We start from the raw sequence: 23297 nt of genomic DNA on the forward strand, positions 1-23297 counted from the left end.
ATTACTGCTTGTTTTCTGCCAGTAATCTTTCAAAAAAGAACATACCGGGTAAACACTGTTGTTATGGAACTTGCAGAAATGACTCTTGACTTTATGACATATGAAGGATGATTTTTTTAAATACGTTTCCCAAAGCCAAAAACTCTTTCCCATTCACCTTCATATGCAGTAAACATTTTGTTGGGGTCCATGGTCCTACAGAGAACGAAGAGGTAAACCATTTCGATATTTTTACTTATTTTTGGCGTTTTGCCATGCTGCTTGTCTGACAATGAATGACCTGAAAAAAATTAAAATGGTATCTGAATGCCGCTGTTGTTACCTTTTCTATTGTAAAAAAAAAAAAAAAAAACTTTAGTAAGGGGGAAGTGTGAATATATTATAGAAGTAAGATTTGTTATTAATGAAAAAATTTAAAGTGTTCTTTGGCTGTCACTGAGTAGCATTTGCGATCGCTACACAAAAATAGAAATGTAAATTACCCCCAAGAACGGTCAGAGACTAAGACAACCAGAGGATATAAGGGCATATGGTGGTAAAGCATAGATTGTTGAAACAGGAGAATGTCATTGTCAGTGTCGTAAGGCAATGCACATAAGAAAAAGGCATCGATAAAAAAGCTACCTCTGGATCAGGTCGGCTCTTTTCCCCTTCTTTTTCAGCCCTCGACACTCAAGCCATCTCTTTAACTGAACATTTGTATGTTCTTCCACATCTTTACCAATGAATTTGGCACCAGGGACATCATTTTCGTACAGAATTAGTAGGTATAGCTCAGTAAACATCTCGTTCATACACTAGTTCCATGCATTTAGCATTAGGGACAAACGCGAGCTTGACCTGCCTAGCTATAATTGCTAACTTCATGACTATTAATGAGCAAAAGTGACGTGTTGCTTGCAGTACGCCATTGGTGTTCAAACGTCCATCTCGTCTGATCAAAATGTAAATTTAGTAGATTAAATTAGCCTAATTTGACTAGCAAAAGTCCGCGATCTTAAATGCTATGAATCCTAACGTATTTAGAATTTTCCATAGCAAATCGCTCACACATAACTTCACAAAGTGTGGCTCTAAACTTGATTACAAATGCATACACAAACATATATTAGCTTAAAAAACATATGGCCTTATGTGAGCCAAACGAGAGGGCAGTTGTCCTATATCCATGTCAGACCAGTCTCCTACTCAGTCACAGAAGCCAAGGCGACAGTCCAGCCACACCCAACGCTGCCACCAGAGAGAAGTGTATCCTCCATCGTTCAACAAAATACAATATTTTTGGACTTTTTGGAAAGTTATTTTTGGAAAGGGTTCATTTCGATTAACGTGGAAAATCGGGTTACGTCTCCACCGTAGGAATGGAACTCGTTCATAACCCGGGATTTCCTGTATTAGGCTGATGAGCCGATCCCAGTTATTATATTGGTCAATTCAGAAAACCGGAGTATAAATGGACAATGGGCCCAAGTCAAGCCGGTAAACGGCAAAGTTTGAGTGTGCTAAAATTGAGAGATCTTTAGAGAAATATCAGGGTTAGCTGGACTTCGGGGCAAATGAAGAAAGTACACCGATCATTTATATTAAACTAAGGTTAATAAATAGATTAAATCTTCTTTAATCTTCTAGATTTTTTTTGTCTTAAGAGTTTCCCATTGTAAACTTTGAGTTTTGTACAATTGACTGTATTTTCTCAAAATACTAATCATGGAAATAGCAGCTCTGCCGTTCACAGATGAAAAAATAAATTCCAAGAAGAATATAGCAATTAAGTTCACATAATAACGCCAGTGTTCACACACAGGCGTTAATGTGTTAACTGCTGAGTCTGTTCAAATTCCAATGCTAACCGCACCAAATAACAAACAGAAAAAGATAAGTGTATCTTCAAGTTGAAGTATAATGTAAACTTTTGTGAGGGTAGGCTTTAAAAATCTGCTAATGTCGAATTGCATCATCGTATTATGCCCACTTTTTGCCTGCTACATGCCCACTTGTCTCAGAAGCACTGAGTACAGCACAGCTCACAACCATATTCAAGTGCTAAGCATTACGCCGCCTGGCAAAGTTAGAAGAGTTTATTTTGCTTCAATTAATTTACATGTAACCATTATGCAATTCAGAACCAGGATTATGCTGTGCTTGTGCTTATTTGATGGAGAGTCAATTCTAAAACAGAGCACAGTCTTTCTAGGTGCATCTGTTGTTGGGTCAATCAAATCAAGAAAAAAAAATCATGTGCAACAAGTACTATACAAATATACAACCTCCATGTATCAAAACTCTATATCAATGGTTTATTTGGTTTCACTGCACTTTTTTCACACCGATAATCTCATACAAATTACATTCCGTTTACCACAATCAATTATGATGCTTACTAGATAGAGAGCAAACTGTTATGAAACAACATAGACATTTAATATGAACACAATTATTTATATTTGTCTACGGTAAATATATACTTAGATTTAGAAAATATTGACACATCTATGTGGCTCTTGAGTCACCAGTAGTTTACTTCAGATGGAATACCTGCAACTAAATCAACGTCAAAGCAACAACATTGCTATGGAAACACAGTCTGTTACTGTTGGCCACTGATTCATTAGATGATTAGCCAGTTGACTGAAAGTGGGCTTTTACATGACAGTATTTATTCATTCAACCTGGCCAGAGTGCTCTTGAGGGCTCAAGCAAACTCGGGAAGACCTTAAATTGTCAAAATGTCATTCTAAATTGTGCCAAACATGCTGATAGAGCTTTTGTGTCTTTACAGTTCTGCGACAACTGCCTCATGCTAGGCTGATGTAAGATGCTGACCTGGACTGAAACAAGAGCTGTTTATCACGCTTCAGTGGGAGGCAGACAGAAGAGATTAAATACCTCAGTCCATCTCAGAACCATGTTCCAGTAAATAAATGGAAAAGGTCAGTATCTGGTAGGAGTGTAAAAAGGATATGACAAATAATCGATCTGGATGGATATAACAATTGAATCGGACAAACGTAAAAACGTCACACAACAACATTATTTTTTAAAGAATGCAATAAAATTAATGAACTATAATTTTACTAAAAAGATGTATCATCTAACACAGCATTGGTGGTGCCCGGAGTGGTGCACTACATAAACTGTTTTCTCAGTTTTACATTGTTCGGGAGGGACTCAGACCCTATCTCAGCCAACTTTAGATGAGAAGCTAAATGCCAATTAAGCACGATGTGAACATACAGGTCTTATTTCACAAATTTCTCAGATGCAAAGATACTCCACTTTATCTGCTAACAGCAACTTAGATAAAAGGCAGACAAAAATATGAAACAACGTGATATCCTGGCAAAGCTCCATGAGTTCCATCCTGGGAATTACTCTCCAAGTAAGTTTGGGCAACACTGCTTTAAAATAAAATATAAAACGAAAAAAGGAATCAGTTATTTTCCCCACAAAGATTTATTTCTCCTTATACCAAAACTGGTGTTCCACTCTCCCTTATTAATTAGCATCCCAGAGTCTGCCCTGACATTAACAGTTGCCAACTGCCCAGAGTTCAATGTACCGTTTCGAGCCACTATGCATGTTCAGCCCAAGGCCCAACCTCACGCATTTCAAAATGAAGTCCTGGAACTGTTTGAAAAAGCCTATAGTAGAGTATATTTGCCTCCTCTATTTTGAGAAGTAAGCAGTTTACATTACAGGTGCACGATAATTATTGGTCAGATAATGTGCCCTGCGATTGGCTGGCAACCAATTCAGGGTGTCCCCTGCCTACTGCCCGAAGTTAGCTGGGATAGGCTCCAGCACCTCCGCGACCCTCGTGAGGAATAAGCGGCATGGAAAATGAATGAATGAATAATAGGAATTATGACATCATCCCAATAAAGCCGATAACATTATTAATAGGCCCGATAATATATAATACGGTGTCGGTGAATTGGGATGTGTGCGTTCGTTTCCACTCTTGTTTTGCCAGTATGCAAAGTTTTTGTTACTGTTCTAGAGGCTGTATTTTTTCATCACTGAGTGATGAACCTTACTATGGCAATTAGTAAATGTTTGCATTTTACAGCGTTATGTTTACAAGATATTCAGAGGTCTTTTGGTTATTGACAGGCTTGCTGTCCCTATAATTGCCAGGTTAAGAAAGTTGTTTCATGGACCAAGACCACAACAGTCTCCTCTCCTGTTGCACAAATATTTTATCTGCTGACAAAGCACAACACTTGTTGGGTTTATGTTTGTTTTAGTTCAGTGCTAAATGTTCAGGGTAACACATCGTAAATGACATTGACTGGTTGGTTGTGAGTGACTCAAATTATATTAATTTGAAAAAATAAATATGGGAACTTTATTTGAAGTCAAAACTGTTCTTGTCTTTGTTTTTTTCATTATAATAATATTCATGTCATCATGAAAAATCTGGTTAGGTCAAAGGCAAATCTATGCTGAATACACCACTATTATTTTTGACATCCGGATGTTCAAAAACTCAGGTGAATAGACATTTTAAAATTATATATTATCGGTTGTTGTATTGTACAGTATAGGCCTTGACGAGCAGGAAGCTATCGATATTGGTATCGGCTTCAAAACATGGATATCGTGCACCCCTAATCGACACTCCATTCGAAACTGCCCGATTTAATATTTAAACTAGACCTGTTTAAAGCCTGGTTCAACAAAGGAATTGAACCTCCCTGCCTCACAAGCATCACATTAGGGCTGGTGGATATTCATGATGAAGTTGTTGGATCAATAAAGCAATTTGACCAAGATATTTATGGGTTATTCATCTTAAATGTGTGGCAATGCATCTAGTATACAGTATGTATTAGGGATGTCCCGATCCAAGTTTTTGCACTTCCGATCCGATACCGATATTGTTTTGCACTTCCGATCCGATACTGGCCGATACCGACCTATCTGAGCATGTGTTAAAGTTTGAAGTTATTTAGCCTCCTTACTTAGTTGTCAGACTCATGTTGAAAAAGGTTTTAGTACTCTTGATAACAACTAGCCAGCTGAATTAGGAGAGTTTGAATAACACAAAACGGTTGGTAACAAGAAACTGACCTGTTTATTCAGTGACAAACACAAAACATTATAAATAACAAACAGAAATGGCATAGTCAGTCAGTAAAAAGTGCAAATAATATTGTAAACTGTCTTAAAAAAGCAAAACACACCAACAACCTCAGTGGAAAATCCCACAAATCCCTCAAGCTATTAGATGCTTTTAATGTTTCGTGTATTAGTTACAATAATTGTATAAAAAGCCTCTCAGGTTTAAATAAACGACTATTTCAGTATCTAGTTAACATTTTAAAACAGTAAATAAAATACTCAAGTCCCCATTCTGTATCAGCAGCTTTAAACTACATTCAGTTCATTTAATTTTGCAAATCAACTGTTAAAGTTGTTAGAATTGCTCCTGTTATTCCATAATTTCCCTTCTGTCTACTTTCAACATGTGAAAGTTTTAAAACTGTTTTGAAGATAGTCAAGATTTTGCCGATTTAGGAGTATTTTAGAAAAAAAGTTAATTAGGTTCGCTTGGAAGGTTCACAACAGCCTACTAGGGAAGTCTTCTTCTTTAAGATGGCGGCTGTTTACTAATGCATCTGGTTTTCAATACTTCAATGTTGCTAACGCAGTCGAGTCCGTCGTGTAGCATCTGGTTCTATATACATATGATATCTATTATCTCCAGTAAAACGACGTTGACGTAGTTTGTAGCGGCTGTCAGCAGCAGTCAGGTATTCTTGTGTTTTTTATCCAGTGGCATGAGTTGAGCTAAAGTCGTGAGTTGAGCATTGGCATTACCCGGGTCTAAGACAAGTTATGTTTACTTTCGGGACGCAATGCGGTCAGTTTCTCATTGCGTCCCGAAGACCGCGCTGTGTATTAGTTCCGCTATACTTGACATTTTTCAATAATCGGAATTTGGATGTTTGTGAATCGCTCTCAAATCTTCTACGGCCGAATCGCGTGTTGGATGGTCAGTCTTTACTCACGTGAGATAATGGCTCGTCATCCAGAATGAATTCTTCGGCAATGACTCTTGTTACTCCCTGGGCTTTGGGACTGTCGAGTGCCAGTTTGTCACGCATAGCAAAGGTTTCTGCCAGTGTTAGTTGCGTAGGACCTTTCTTTTTGTCTTCGGTTTTCTTAACATACTCCTCATATTGTTTGTGGTGGTATTTCGCTAAATGCTTGATTAGGTTGGTTGTATTTAAACTTCTTGCAGCTTTACCACTACACTTGACTTTATTGTGGCACATGTTGCTCTCTGCCTCTTTGTCTTTGGCGTCCTTTAAGGTGAAATGATCCCACACAGCTGACATTTTTACCGATAAAGTCTCTCGGTAAATTGGGAGACGGTAATGTAAATGTAGTGTGTTGAAGGCGTGCCGTAAAATGCGGACCGGATTTTAGGGAAACCGAAGCAAAAACTGGAATGGATTATGTAAATCGGTGCGCTGGAAAATCGGAACGGACTTTTTTTAAAAAACTGGATCGGAAGTCTGGATCGGAATTTTTCCCGTGTTCCGATCCGATACGCATTTTTTTGCCCATATCGGCGTCTGAGCCGGTCCAAATATCGGATCGGGACATCTCTAATATGTATCACGATCCATTTTTTTCCAAACTCGATGTTGTATCGCTATATATCTCAAAACAATATTTTGTCCTAAATCAAGACTTCACATATGTCAAGTTTGTTACAGTTGATGGTTCAAACACTATCCGGTTAAATTTCTAAATCACTGAAACATTTTATCTATGGAACATGCCCCAAAATTGAATTATGGGTCTCGGCCAAAAAGACTGTCTGAAACAAACTGAACGCAGTGGCATGTTGTGATAATGCAAGCAGAAAATATTCATACACATTTGACGGGATAAAGGAGGGTGAATCAGTCCAGTAATTAGCTTCGGCTAATCCAAGGCAGACTAATATCGGCAGCAGCGGGACCACGGAATGGCAGCCATGCTAAGTGACACTTCACCAAATCATTATGTTAGATAATGCCTAGACAAGAATTGTAAATTGTAAGACACCGCTTGCCAACCCACTCCTTGCAAAGGTGGGAATTCCATTTAGTAATTTAATTTTGATTATTTGATTGAAAAATTGACAGGAGAACCTAAAAATATTCAACAGTGACAGCTCCAGATTTAACCATTTGTAATTTTCGCGGTTCGATCCCTCAAATAGTATTAATCTCACATTACAATAATTATTGCGATAATGTGGGAAATTACATGTTATTACAGTATCATCGACAGTATGGCCATTTTTTTGTATTTATAACATTAAAACTGGATACTGCTCACTAAAAATTATTTAAGTCTAAAAATGCATTATTCAAGTCCAAAAATTCATTATGTTTTGCAATGTGCACACATGGTCACACGGGCTCCATGAACAATCAGGTGTGTTCATACTGAACAAAATATGCGGACAGAGAGCTTTTGCAACCATTCATCTTTTCTTTTTTTTTAAGGAAAAAAAAAGGCAATTAGATGTTATGTTCTACATCACCAATTTTTAAGACCATTTCGATATTTACAGTTGAGCTGTAGCTTCTAGAGACCATGACAGAGGATATTACTGTATTGGCCCGAATATAAGACGGTGTTTTTTGCATTGAAATAAGATTGAAAAAGAGGGGGCCGTCTTATATTCGCGGTCTAGACATTATACCCATTCACGACGCTAGATGATGCCAGATATCATTGAAGCGATGTTCTGTTATGACAGATCTCAGCTACTCTCCCCATTCACAACGCTAGATGGCGCCAGATATCATTGAAGCGATGTTCTGTCACGACAGATCTCAGCTACTAGTTTGACCAGTTTGCATTATTTTATTGCAATGTTTTTCCTTGTTCAAAATTTATTTCAAGACTACAGTTACAGTTAGACCTCACTTTGATAGTTAATGCAGTTATTGCAATTTTGTTGTTTTATCACAATAGATTGGTTTATTTACATTTCAAAAACCAGAAGCCATTCATTCATGAATGTGATTGCACTTTAGTTTACATATTTAAATGTTCAGATATTAAAATTTGAATGAGGCAAAATAGCATGCTTTTTCTCTCAAATATATTGTTATAATCATTTGTTTCAGATCTACTGTAATTATTTTCTGTATGAAAATTAATTTGGTGTTAAAAAAGTCTTTTTTCAAACTTGAGTCTTGAAAAAGAGGGGGTCGTCTTATAATTAGGGCAGTCTTATATCCGGGCCAATACGGTACATGACGGGGTTTTCTTTAAGAAACTCGGATCTCCCTGTGAGTAAAGCCAACAGTGCACATACGTAAATAACTATACAGTCCTGTCACTATCTCACAGGCATTCAGTCAGTGTTAGAAAGCACACAGCTGAACCACAAACTGACCCACTGTGTGTCAACTAGATCTGCTAACAAAGACAACCTTTCAGAACACAGCAGTTTCCACTTGTCTCTCGCTTTTCATTTCAACATTAACACAGGCTCAGAAGGGCTTACTCTATTCCTTAGTTCTACAATAATATGGTGGAAAGAGCACATTTTGGCATGCATGTTTGTCTTGGTACAGGAAGGCATTTACTTCAATGCTACCACGCGAGCAAATGAATCAAAAGACAGATTACAAATTGATTGGTTAACAATGGTCACTTCCATACAAGAAGAAGAACGAAGAAAAAAAACATTAAATTTTTCATTTTAATAGGTATTTTGGATCACAGTTCTGCGAATTTAAAGGAAATGTGTTTCTGTCCCAGATAAATTGCACTTACCCATTTGGTTATTTGCTTTATTTTTTTGTCACATTAATATGTCTTAGTCACATTGAAAGAGCTATTACAACCCTCCTACACACCCAGTGGTGGAAATGAAAGCCAGATCAGGCTTAACAGTGGCTCCTTGGTATTACAATATAACTGAGTCCTCAGTTCTACACTAAGCCCTTTTACACTACCTAGCAAAGTCAGGCTTTTTCCATATTTTCCCCCTTACATTTCTCAAGAGGGAGGACAAATTATTTGATCGGAGGATAACATGTCACCTTGCAACAGCATCACGTTTGAAGCAACATCCAGCCTGTGTCAATACTGACTTCTGTGTAAATGGCACAGACAGACGCCAGATGTTAAGGTTCTGATGCAGCACATCTGTGTAAAAGCAGATACGCACACTGGGAAAACCAAGTGTTACACTTCAAAACCTGATATCAATCAAACATGCAATAGATTACGACAAATTAAAGACGTACGGGACTCATATTAAAGAGCTACTCTTCTAATTCGTCTATGGACCATCACCTGTCAAACTGTCAAATAGCTGATACTCCTTCTTAAAGCAGGGTTTCTCCTACATATACAAGATTATGGTGCATCGCCACACCAAAATAAAAGCAGCCACGCCTTGCAAATGAGATTTTTTTTTTTTTAAGATTTAAAGATACATTCTAATTTATAATTTGGATAATCAAGCAAGACGTCTAAATGAATATATATAACTCATTATTTACACACTATTTGCCATAAGTCATCTGAAATAGCACGTCAAATACAAATTGTTCCTTTACACCCTTTATTTTGAAAATCCTATCGGTTCTCCTGTTCTAAACTTACGCCTGACGTCGGCACGGAGCGGCAGAGTTGAATTTTGGGGAAAAAAATCCACAGAAAGCCATTTCAATTTAATTAATGTAATTCTGTGCTCAAGCCTGTGAAAACTACACATTGGACATTGGCGTAATGTTTAAGTTATTTTTTGCCGTATCTATGACCCGAATCGTCGCGTCCTAGCATAGCATTTGCCTCAGGATAATTAAATATTTCGGAACATGAGGCTCACGTTCCGAGGAGTAGAAATAACCTAATGGTTATGGCAAGCGTTGTATTTTAATGTTGAGTAACATTTACAAAAACGGAAAGATGCAAGATCACAGCTTGAGACTCATATCAGGAAGACGCAAACAAAGGCAATCCGGCTGGCACCCAACATGCACAGAAATGGCAAAGTTCAAGCCCTGGTTGTAGCACATAAATCAATGTGAGTATTAAGAATTGGGCAACGATTATTTTTATTTATCATAATTGTATTGTTTTAACTTAAGGTGTTGAAAAAGGTTTGTTTATAATTTGGTATATTACTAATCCCAAAAATTACAACACAGATGGCAAATTTGCATTGAAATAAGTATTTATTTATCTCATTGAAATATACACACATATACGTATATTAGGGCTGATTAAACGATTAAAATTTTTAATCGAGTTAATCACAGCTCAAAAATTAATTAATCGTAATTAATTGCAATTCAAACCATCTCTAAAATATGCAATATTTTTCTGTAAATTATTGTTGGAATGGAAAGACACAAGACTTATATAAATTCAACATACTGTACATAAGTAATGTATTTGTTTATTATAACAATAAATCCACAACATAGCATTAACATTAATAACATTCTTTCTGTTAAAGTGATCCACGGATAGAAAGACTTGTAGTTCATAAAAGATAAATGTTAGTACAAGTTTTAGTAATTTTATATTAAACCTCCTGTTAATGTTTTCGTTTTAATAAAATTTGTAAAATTTTCAATCAAAAACTAGTAGCTCGCCATTGTTGACGTTGCCGAGCGGTGACGTCACATGAGCTCCCTGCTGTTCTTCCACATTGTCTTTAACTACATAACAGTGATTGAAATACACTACAATGTGTCAATGGCGAGTTTTAAATTACTTAGAAATCAAGCAAATAAGTGCTTGTCGTCCCTCGACTGACGCCGTAGTTCCCACTTTCCATTGTACTTCACAGTCATTTGAGTGCTGGCTTCACAACGTACGAGACCTCTGATAGTTTGTATTTTGTGACTAAATATTGCCATCTAGTGTATTTGTTGAGCTAAACGAAATGTTTGAATAGAGTTTGAGTTGCACAAGAAAACAGCGACTTTTCCCATTTCAAGGAGTAGGGGGCATGATAATAGCCTTGTAAAGAGTTTTACTAGTTCTGGTGAGAAGGTGAATAGTTTTTTTTATTGAGGTACAAACTACCTTAGCAAGGAGATGTATGAATGATAGTCATTTTTCGAGTGTCCCAGGTCCCAGAGCTTGTGAAACGTTAAAAAAGCGCATTTATCAAGGTTTCATCGACCATGGTTTGTGTATATACGTCCGCCGAAAAGCACAGATATAAGTACGCTTGCCCATCTGTTATTGGATGCGTTGTTGATGTCACGGCGGCGGAGGTTATATTTTGGGCCCCGCCTCTCGGCGCAAATTCATTCAAACTTGCCGTTCCGCCCAAAACGACCGCTCACTTTTGCTGAGAAGTCCACTCCCACATACAGCACACAAGCCATACAGTCTTGTTTTTACATCACCCATTTTTCTGTGTATGCCTCAGTTTGTGACAAATAATTGGCATAGTGAACCTAAAGTTCCCGCACTACCTCAACTGCCAAAAAAGTGCTGGTGAAACATTTATTTCAACACTCACCATTACCAGGTGAGCTGAACCAGACTATCATAAGACTGTATGTGATACTTTCCATAGCAAAAGAAAACAAGTGTGAGATTAATATGAGATAAAAATAATTGATAGCTTGTCATACACTATCGTTTGTGGTTAGGCAATATTTGCGCCTCAAGTTTTTAGGGGGAAAAAGTGGAGCTAGTGGAGATACTGGCTTGATCAGCAATGACACTCGGACCTGTGAGGTCAGGGATGGATACAAACATGTGGAAAGACAACTGTTCAGGAGAGGGGGGCAACTTTTTTTTTCTTCATGCCCAGCACTACTCATGTTGGGAGTTCAAACTGTTGTTTTTCTACTCTGGTAAATGCTGAAAAAGTATGTGTTTAACTGCCTAATTCCCCTTCACCGTCTGATGTACATAAGTTAGTTACAGTGGGCACAAGAATCATGGAGCAATAGTATTGCTTCAATGCCATACCCAGATATAGCAGGACACCAATGGGATAAAAATACCCCAACAGATGGGAGGGTTCACAGGCAAGGATAGAGGCAGTGAGCACAACGCAAGATTTTAGAAGAGAGAACTGCAATTACAGACGTTTTTTAACCTCTGCCTTCTATGTGGTTCACAAAGCCTTCAGTGGATGCCCATTCAGAGATAATGACCTCCCTGGGATACCCAAATGTACGAATAATCATAAACAGACCAGTAAAGCTGTGGCGGAAATGATGCTAAGGCTCAAACATCTTCTGTAATGACTACTTGAGTTAGACGCGGGCGTAATTTTCATGAATGTACAGTATTATCTGTATTGGTAATGTTTGCTGGCCATCGTCAGGCAATTATCAATACATTGCAAGAAATTAGTGGGAAAAGAGACAGTCCAAGACAAATAAATCACTGATCCAGTAGGATATCACTGATCTTGTCAGTGTCTTGCCTGAAATATAGCAATGAAACACGAGATAGAATACTGTACATGAAATGGCAAGAGGCATTGTTATACTGTACATTTTTGTACGGTACTGTACCATAAGATTTCATAACACTTTTATGATTATGAATATATCACATTATAGATGAAAACATGTTCATTAATACCGTAATTTTAGGACTATAAGGCGCACATGACTATAAGCCGCCACCCACTAAATTTGAAACAGGGAAACAGCATTTGTTCATGAATAAACCACACTGGACTATAGACCCTACCCACCGACGTCACAAAACCACGTGCACGCTGTATGGTTCCGCCCACTTGTCCGTCATTTTGTCTCTGCATTAGCATTGGTTTCAATTGATCGAGGAATTTAAAATGGATTTCATGGAAGACCCGGTGCTTTCTGATGCCGTAAACTCACTGGATGTGTTGCATAAAAGGCGTTATGTGGAAAAGCTTCGTTCTATACAGTCGCCAGATCCATATTTGATGCCCAAATCGATGTTTTTCGACCCACTGTCTTCGCCCTGTCTGCCTGACATCTGCTACGCTGATATTTACAATTATCTTGTCCACACAAAATCAGCCTATTCTCACGAAATTTTGAAAAACTTCAAGAGCTTGGAGGCTTATAAATACTTCGTTGCTGGTTGGGTGAAACAGGTTCTCGTCCACGAAAATTCGGCAGGAATCTATCTTGTGCTTGGAAAGGTGAGTTACGAAATTTTCAATTCAAAATCTTTTGTTATTGCTAACATCCACTGTCAAGTCTAATGTATTTCATGTCATTTGTCAATGGAGCTAGGGCTTTTAATGTTTATATGGTTTAGCGATAGCACTACATAATTACGTGTATGTTGTCGGCGATTAGCCTAGCAATGATCTTAATTGTGGTTATTTGTCAGCCCAAAACCCTCTAAGTATATCTTAAATGCATCTTACCGGATATAAAATGACTACTACATAGTCTGTGGTGATTTTTTGGTGCCCAGTTTTCACGTCGAATTGCAGCCGTCCATTTCGCTCTCCTCTTTGGATCCCTCGGAATACGGTAAAACTTCAAGTCTCTCCTTCCATCTTCTCTGTTAGTGCAACCAACAGCCACACACGCCTTCACCATTTTGATTATTAATGTTAAGGAGCAGAAAAACACGCCGTAAATAGGAGGAATGTACGTAGCCGTAACAGGTTAACACTATGTTTTGACGGACAATTGGGCGGTACCATTCAGGAGAGCGGAGTTGTGACGTCACGTGGGTAGGGTCTATAAGCTGCAGATGTCCTCACTAAATTATGGGATATTTACACCAAAATATATTGACCAGTGACACTTATTTTACAGTGGCATCATAAGACTGTCATAAGACCGTCATAAGACCAAATAACCACCATCAAGCTATGAACCGATTGGCCGCAAAGCTTCATTGCGTCAAGAAGCCTGATTTGACCATCACGGCTCCCTTGGAGGACACATTCAACCTCTGATGCCACCTGCTGTCAACACTGTTGTCGTCCAACATGCCTCCTAGCATGCACAGCAGCGCGACAGAAGTAAATAACAATCAAAATTCATGTTCTGTGCAAATTATTTATTTACTTACTGTTCCAGTTGTTTCGTTAATTGCTAGTTATGGTATATGATAACACTTTATTTGACAGTGGCACCATAAGACTGTCAGAAGACCATCATAATTATGACATGAGCATTAATGAATGCTTATGACAGATGTCAATTTGTGTCATCAGGCAAATTATCTCACTTTTGAATGGATGTAAAAGATCCGACCTCGACATAAATAAGGTTAGTGACATAATTTGCCGGATGACACTTAATGACATCTGTCATAAGCATTCATTAATGCCCATGATAGTGTCATGCCATAATTATGACACTCATATGGCACTCTTATGACGCCGCTGTCAAATAAAGTGTTACCCATAAACCCAAATAAATCAACAAATAAGCCGCACTGGACTTAAGCGCCAGGATTCAAAATGAGGGGAAAAAAGTAGCAGCTTATTGTCCGAAAATGACCGTACTTGGTTTACAGTTAACACATTTAATCAATTTCATTCCTACACATTTGAACAAAATAATGTAGAGCAGAAACCTTTTCTATGCTTCCTTGTAATAAAAAAATAATTTCAGATCTAATAGTAATAATTATAGCAATAAAAAAAACATTTCAAATTTATGCAAAAAAAGTTGTTAACCAAAACTTGTTACCATCGTTAGGCAATGTTTTTAACAAGCACGAGTATGCTACTACAGGCTGAAGGCTACTCTATACTAGCTAACCCCCAACCTGTAGGTAAAATAAGTACGCAATTAACTAATAAGCCCTGACACACACACACACACACACACACACGCACACAAAAAACATATCGAGGATCAATAAATACAGAACCATGCTACATAACCACAAAGTTTCAAGTGGATCAGGTCGTAATGGAGAGCGACTTCAAATTTTCACAAGAAAAACAACTACTTTAATGGCGATCTGACAAGCCTTCAGCTTGTAAATTCAGGAGTGAAAATTAGCTACGAGTCCTCATGGTTCTATGAGAATAGCTGCAACCCACTCCCTTGTCCAGCCATGGCTTCTTCACACTACAACGACAATTGGTCATAATGGAATAAAGTGGGAGACCAATACAAAGCACTGCTTTGTTCAGTCTCCCAAATTATCCCCTCGAGCAGTTATCCAATTGAGTTTTAACTATTAGATCATCACAAAACGAGCCTTGTTGATTAGGTTTGAAAATTAATTAAAAAAGAAGGATCTACCACATTTGTGCTGTGTTAATTGAGAGTGTGCGCTTACCAATTTGATCGCGACGTATTCGTTGGTATACAGATTCTTTCCCAGGCGTAGCTCTCCAAAGTTCCCGCAGCCAATCTTTTTACCAACACGGAAGTTTGGGCCAACCATAAGAACTCCAGAATTGGTCCCAGAACTCCGGCCCCCATGTCCAGTCCTGCTACCTGCCGTCTTAGACATTTTTTTCCCTTCCTCTGTCTCTCCCTTACCCCCTCTCTTGTCAAAATCCATAAGCTTGTGATACCCTGGCCTCTCCACGGTTATTCTCCAGCCATGCAAACCATAGAAGATCCAGTAACGATGGCTGAGGGAGCTTTAGGATGGGGGGAGGGAGAAAAAACTCATAGGACAGAGGAAAGGGGTTCCTGTTAAAACTGTAGTGCGGAATAAACGTATCTACATCTAATGCGTCCTCCCGTTTTGTCTTCTTATTTCTTCGTCAGTCCAGCTCCAGTCGAACAGAAAAACGATCCAAACGGGATACTAGCCAGGTGGTGCTAGAATGTGCCCACAGACTGGCACATACAATCCAAATCATAAAAATGCACTCCAAAGCCAACTAGTGCATCCACAAGGCCACTTGGGAACATCCCTCGGGGTTCCTCATTTCTTGTAGTCAGCCCTCAGTGTTCCAGTAGATGCTATCCATGTTGTAGGGTCACAGCATACAGCGACCCTTACAGCAAACAGCAATGTGATGAGTTGGTAACAGATTGATTTTGTCACCTTGGTACCTGCAAAATAATCAAAAAGAAAAAAATGTGTTCATATCATATGATGTCAAAGTGAACGCATGGAACAAACCTGGGTTCAAACCAAAATGGCTCTTGATTGTAAAATTATGAAGGCCATTTAAATAATTATTGAGCAGATATGCATTTTCATGGCAAGGTTTATTTTCAGAAACTACAAACTACAACTACATTCCATTTTTATGACAATCTCACAGCATGATGTTACAAACTCACAACCTAGTCATTACTTAACCATTTATAAGAAATACAGAATTAAGTATCAAAAATGTAAGGTCAATTTAACATATTAACTACTTGAAGTTAGGATAAATACCTAAAAAACTTAATAATTCTACATTTACAATGATATACTATAACCTCTGGGGCAAACAATGCAAACTAGTGATTTGTAAATTGTTCTTGGAATGCGCCAAAGGCATTTGGAGATTGCCATTTGGCTGCTCCTTACTACTGCTTGTTTAGTGGGACAAGGTAAATGTAAAAATCCATTAACTTTGGCATATATTCACAACAATGACTAGTGATTAAAATCCATGTAATTGTTTAAATTTAACATTTGTTTTGTATTATATTGCTTCTGTTAAGCAACTTGCTCTTGGTGTAAAAATCAATCAGTTCCAGGCACAGCTGTCAATAACCAGCATCATTCCGATTTTAATTGACAGTGTAACCTAAACCGTTCCAAATTAGCTCTGATGAACACTACAAGTACAACCTAAGAGGCTGGTTGAGTAGAAGCGAGCAGGTCAACTACTCTTACCAATGGAAATGCACTTACGTGGATCAATACAAAGTATATATTATCTACAGTGTCTATTCCAACATGGCCAGGATAACATTACACAAAATGAACATACAACTCTCTCTGAAAAAGGATGTGCTGGTCATGAAGCACTTATTAATCACACAACTAACATTTAAATATGATCAGCACAGATTGGCTTAAACTTCTTGTCAACTTCATTGTTAGGAATCATGGTATTGTCATATTACTTAACTAGGCTTATATAAAGCTGAAAAAGAAAAAAACACAATCAAGAAAAAAACACAATCTTTTAACAACACAATAATGTGACAAAAAGTGTTTTACAGTAATACCTTGCTTGTAGCAGCGATGATGCTCTATAAATTGCACGCAATAGGCAAAATCCACAAAGTAGCCGGCCCAATTTCTTTTGAATTATCATATATGTATTTTAAGGCCGTAAAAAAACGTCACGAAAAAACACACTTGACATTTTTTTAAGGACAGTCAATAACATTTCTCACATTTAAACACTTGAAGTTGAAATCACGGCTCAGAAAATGTTGTGTTTTCATACACTGTTAAAATAAAAAAGCATACATAACTGCACTTTTAAAAAGAAAAAGAAATCTGCAAAACACCAAGGCTGAAAAAAGTGAACCAATGCATCCAATTAGTGGTTGAGATAATAAAATATTGACATACTTTCAAAAACAGAAGGAACACAACGAAAAAGTAACACCGTTAATCATTAGAAGAGGCATTGCCATTGTATTTTAGACTGTGTACAGGATACGTGGTCAGTCAGTTAATATTATCTACGGTATGACGTCTGGTGATGCATTCTGTAGGAAATGAAAAGAGAGGAGCCACCTGGTCACGAAAGCAGAAGTACAATAAACAAAGTGCTTGAATGTCATTAGAGCATCCTTGTGAAATCATGGCAATTGTGAAATGTTGCTTAAAGTTACACACTGTAAGGGCGAAAGTAATAACCGGTTAGTATTTTAGACATCACTTGCACAGATGTCCCCTCCTGCCATTCGACACAGCTACTGTATAACATTGCTTTTATTTCTGTTAGGGGTGCACGATATCCATGTTTTGAAAACGATACCGATAACTTCCTGCTCCTCAAAGCCGATACCAATAACCGATAATAAATACTAGAGGCGTGCAAAATTTCTGATTCTTAGATTATTCACGATTCGGCCGTGGAAGATTCGAGAACGATTCACAAACATCCAAATTCCGATTATTGAATTATACCAGGTAAAGCGGAAATAAAACGCAGTCAGCTCGGTCTTCGGGACGCAATGAGGAACGGACCGAGAGTAAATATCATGTGCAGCTAATGCCGCTTGGTAAAAAAAAAAAAAAAAGAAAAACAATAATACCTGACTGCGGCCGTCAGCCGCTACAAACAGCACCCAGTTGCTAGTTGCTACAAACATACGGCAACATACGGCTATGGTAGATATCACATATATCTAGACTAGATATGAAATGACAGACTTTCCCGCGCTAGTAAAAAGGCGCCATCTTAAAGCAGTAGACCTCTCTAGAAGGCTCTGTTGTAGAGAACCTAATTACTTTTTATCTAAAATACCCCTAAATCAGCAAAATCTTGACTTGAATCTATCTTTAAATGATGAAACAGTTTTAAAACTTTCACATGTCGAAAGTAGACATGAGGGAAATTATGGAATAACGGGCGCAATTTTAACAACTTTAACGGTTGATTCACAACATTAAATTGATTGAATGTAGTTTAAAGCTGCTGATACAGAATGGGGACTTGAGTATTTTATTTACTATTTTTAACCGGTAACTTGATACTAAAATAGTAGTTTGGTTTATTTAGCCTGAGTGGATTTTTGAACAATTTTGGAACAAATATACAAAACATAAAAAAATAAAAATAAATTAAAAATTGGGGGAGGGGGGCATCAATAATCGATTTATAAGCGAATCGGAATCTCTGAATCGTAATCGTAATCGAATCGTTAGGTGCCCAAAGATTCCCACCTCTAATAAATACATAATTTTTAAAATGTATATTCACCCGAGTTTTTGAACACCTGGAGGTTTAAGAAGAAGCTAGTGGTGGATTCAACATAGATTTGCGTTTCACCTGACCAGATTTTTCATAATGACATGAACGTTATTATAATGAAAAAAACAAAGACAAAAACTGGCTTGACTATAAAGTGCCAATATTTATTTTTTCAAATAAATATAATTTGAGTCAGTCACAATCAATTAGTCAATATAATTGAAGATGTGTTTCCTGAACAATGAGCACTGAACTAAAACATAAACCCAACAGGTATTGTGCTTTGTCATCAGACAAAAATATTTGGTGCTACAGGAGAGGAGACTGTTGTGGACTTGGTCCATCAAACAACTTTCTTAACCTGGGAGACAGGTTAGGACAGCAAGCCTATCAATAACCAAAAGGCCTCTAAATAACTTACTAACTCTTAACTAACACTGTAAAATGCAAACATTATATAGTAAAGGTCATCACTCATTCGTCATAACAAAAATATGGTAAAAGGATTAATGGCTTGCCTTATAATAATCAATATAAACGGCAGTGAGTGAACCCATTTTCAATAAACCATGAGGTTTCTTCTCTGCATAGTACAAAATCCTACCAAGCACGCTGACAGGACTAACATTACAAGTCTATATTGTATGTCCGGCGGGAAAGCCAACGTGCTGTGCATGGTTGCCGATAGAAGTTGTCTAGCGCCATCATTTCTGTGATTATGTTTGTGATCGCTATAGCCATCGGTCATATTTGTGAAACTTTTCAAAGGCCTCATTAAATGGTAAAACCCCGGCTTATTAGCTGGCTTTGGAATTGGCTTTGGAATTGGATGGGCAGCTTCATTCGCAGCTTGCATGTTCTTGTACTCTTTTAAAACACCATCGAAGCGATTGTCATCTTTGAAGTGGATTATTAAGATGCGTTTCTCGCCAGCCGTGCGGCACACTTGAGCATGACGTCACAGAAAGGGAGCACTTGATTTACAAACGCACACATCCCAATCCACCGACACCGTGCCAAAAACTTTTTTTTTTTTAAATAAAAAAAATACAACTTCTTGAAAAATAATAAAGCCTAGAACCAGGTATCAGGTAAATATTATCGGTCCTATTAATAAGGTTATTGGATTTATTGGGATGACGTCATAATTCCTATTATCGGACTGATAATTATCAGACCAATAATTATCGTGCACCAGTAATTTCTGTATACAGTCAGGTCCATATATGTATTGACACATGGAGACAATTCACATCTTTTTGGCTCCAAGCACCACCAGATAAGGTTGAAATGGAACAAACAAGTCCTTTAATTGAAGACTGCCTGCTTTAATTTGAGAACATTTACCTCCAAATCATGTGACTGATGTATGAATTACAAAAGTTTGTATACCCTGTATGTCTGCCACTCTTTAAAGGGGAAAGTAAAATGCATGCTTAATCGGATCCAGGCTAGGTGATTGACTTGACATATCTCCAAAGTAAGCTTTATGGACACTATACTTGATCTCTGAGAAATGCCATCATTTCCAAGTATTTGGTTTAAAATGAAAAGATAATGCACAAATTGTGTCAGGATTCCTCCTGCGAGATTTAACAGCAGTCATATGATCAAAAATTACAAGGGTTCCAGTTGCACTGGCAGCCATACATGCCAGCCTAGCCATGGAACAGCTGAGCAGCCAATTGTCCTATGACTTTTGCTCTGTTAAAACATTGGAGGCATATATACAAGCCACTCTCAGACACTGTTCATTTGAGTTGAATGTACATAACTTCAAATTAAAGATGATAATCTGAAAATGAGGCTCACTGTTGTGTGAGATCAACTGAACCAAAAAGAAGGGAACTGTGTCCATGTTAGAGCATTTATGCACCTGTCCGTAAACGGACTATTTCAAAGGGGTTGTTTGCTATCACTTCCTTCTAGTTTTATCACCTTATCGATAAGGCCCCAGTTTGGAGGTGGCACTAAACAACCATGTCTGAATCATGGCTAGTGGATTTGCGTCAATCCTATAGGTGTAGCTATGGTGGCTAGCATTGACACTTACCCCCCCAAAAAAAGAATCAATTCGGCGTCATTGTTGTCACCACGACAAATTGAAAGCCTAAACTGATATTAATCAAAATCATCCAGCTCGATCGGCAGATTTACCCAAATGTGTACCTTTTCCTAGTTGCCAAATGGTTGCTAGCAAGTAGCCAGCTAGCACTAGCTGTCATATAACGTTACTTTTGTGTGGTCCGACAGCAAACTATTTCTTAAAGTGGATTGCACACTACTTTGGCTTTAACGGGGATGTTATCGACATTAACTACAAAGGATAGCGATCTATTTTTTTCGAAAAAGTAACCACAGACTCGCTAGTTGGGAGGACAAGGCCAGACACTCACGACACCCATTGAGCCAGTTAGCATAATAGCGCTCATTCTTTCAGCGATATTATGTATATTCATCTGTTATGTTGCGCTTTATAAACACAAGTAGCATGCACAACTCTCGCCTATTTCAAAGTGGATGCATACTAGTAGTTTCTAAATGCTACACAGTCGATAAATGCTAACGTAGTTAGCACATCTTAAAAAAAAAAAAAAAAAAAACACCGCTCCTCTTGGCCCTACGCCTATTTAAAAAAAACACAGCTAATGTTAGCCGGCGCTAATATGGCAACAAAAATATTAAAAATATGAATACAACCTAAAAGAAGGGCATGAAAAAATGAGAAGGCGATTCACAAACGATTCATTGATTGGCATGCCCAACGCGACGCTAATCTGGTTAGTAAATGACTAATAACAAATGAATAACACTGTCACTTCCTACGTTGTTATAGATTGTATCGATTGTTCTATATATTGAATCAGATTGACCCCGCTTGAATCTGACACTTTCCATGTAAATACATTTTGCAGTCATTGGCATTGCGCCGACGACTGCCGGGCAACTCCTTAATCCTAACAAGCGAGTGGTAGCCAGGGCTCTCTTTAGCTTATATGCTAACATTAGCGGTTGGCCAAACTAGCTCGCAAACAGAGCGAGAACGTTCACGTACGGCGAGGCGCTTTCTTCTTCGAGGAACAACAATCGAGTTGGAGCTTTAACGACCACCGCTAAGCGAGCGGAATTACCTTTAGAATAAGCTATAGACGACTAGTCCGAGTCATGGCTCTTCCTTCGTGGGAATCGTTTCTTTTTTTCCCCTCTTGTCCTCCAGTTGCTATGATGTCTCTTTAAGCCTCCCTCGACTGCCGATACCCTGACACAGCGTCACACTGCCTCACGCCACTTGTACGTAGAGAAAAAAAAATGGGCGTAACTATTTACGGGAATACGGAAAAGAAAGTGCGCAGTTTCCGCAGTTTGAGTTTTGTCAACCCTAGGAAATAGTGAATTTTTCGAAAAAGTGAAGCTTTATATTTAGATAATTTATATAATATGATAATTTAGATAAATCCTAACATTTAAAAAAATAGATGCTTCATGGAATAATATATGTCTAGGGCTGTCCAACACGATAATTTTTCTCCCGATTTGTCTGCAGACTTTTTTTTAACGATTAGTCGACTAGTCCAATATTTTCTTTTTTACTTTTTTTTTTTTTAACTAATCCAGCAATTAAATTTTTGTTGACGATTTTTAATTCACAAAAACGTTTTTCAACACATAAATTATTTATTAATGTACAAATAAACACAAATAAACACATAAATAACAATAATAAATCCCAAATAAACAAATACTGATGGCATGAACTAGTGTGAAAGAATAGAATGTAAACAGATTCAGAACACTGTGACTTCACTTTTCCAACAATTCTTACTTTCTCTTTTTGCGGTATGTCTATATTGTTCTCAGCAAGAGAGTGAGCACCAGCAGACATAGGCGGAGTTTGACTTTTGGGGCAGGGGGGGCACAACATGTTAATGACCCCGAAACGCAGTGTCAGCAATAAAATTAACTTATAAGAATATTTATAATAATAAGTTGACAATGAGCGTTTTTTTGTTTCCCATCATTCTTGAGGGGAATTCTAAATCAGGCTGCATAGGCAATACAGTACTTTTCGCCAAGATTGTCATCCATTGAATATGGTATGCCCGCCGGTGTCGTGTCAATGTAGTTACCCCAGTCAAAAATTGTATCCCCTGGGCGGAGCCACATGGAGGTAGATTTGTGTCTTTATTATTCAATCAAAAAAAAAGTTGCTTCAATAAGAAAAAAAGGTTGCTTCAGTCAAAATATGTTTTCAATCAAAAAGAATTCGCTTCAATTAAAAAAAAAAGTGTTGGCAAAAATAAATTTGAAACAAAAAATGCATGTGAAAGCTATTTTTGATTTTTTTTTCATTGGAGTCAAGTTTTTTTGATTGACGCAACTTTTTTGATTGACGTAATGTTGATTTGTGTTCAGGCCACATTTTGGCTAGGACGTTTTTGTCTTTATTATTCAATCAAAAAATAAGTTGCTTCAAAAAATAGATTTT

General features: G+C 37.7%; 1 protein-coding gene across 4 annotated transcripts in view; it reads right to left on the reverse strand.

Moving 5' to 3' along the window:
- csnk1g2b (casein kinase 1, gamma 2b) overlaps positions 1-22088 on the reverse strand; it is a 65418-nt gene extending 43330 nt beyond the window's left edge. For all 4 annotated transcript variants that reach the window (XM_057840984.1, XM_057840982.1, XM_057840983.1 and 1 more), the window contains exons 1-2: positions 21943-22088; positions 15259-15989 (exon numbers count right to left, since the gene is read on the reverse strand). In XM_057840984.1, the coding sequence (XP_057696967.1) occupies positions 15259-15486 (228 nt within the window). In that variant the 5' untranslated portion in view covers positions 15487-15989; positions 21943-22088. The remainder of the gene's footprint in view (positions 1-15258; positions 15990-21942) is intronic.
- Between the last annotated feature and the right edge of the window lie 1209 nt (positions 22089-23297).

This window comes from Corythoichthys intestinalis, chromosome 7 (genome assembly GCF_030265065.1).
Source record: "Corythoichthys intestinalis isolate RoL2023-P3 chromosome 7, ASM3026506v1, whole genome shotgun sequence".
Taxonomy (NCBI): Eukaryota; Metazoa; Chordata; class Actinopteri; order Syngnathiformes; family Syngnathidae; genus Corythoichthys; species Corythoichthys intestinalis.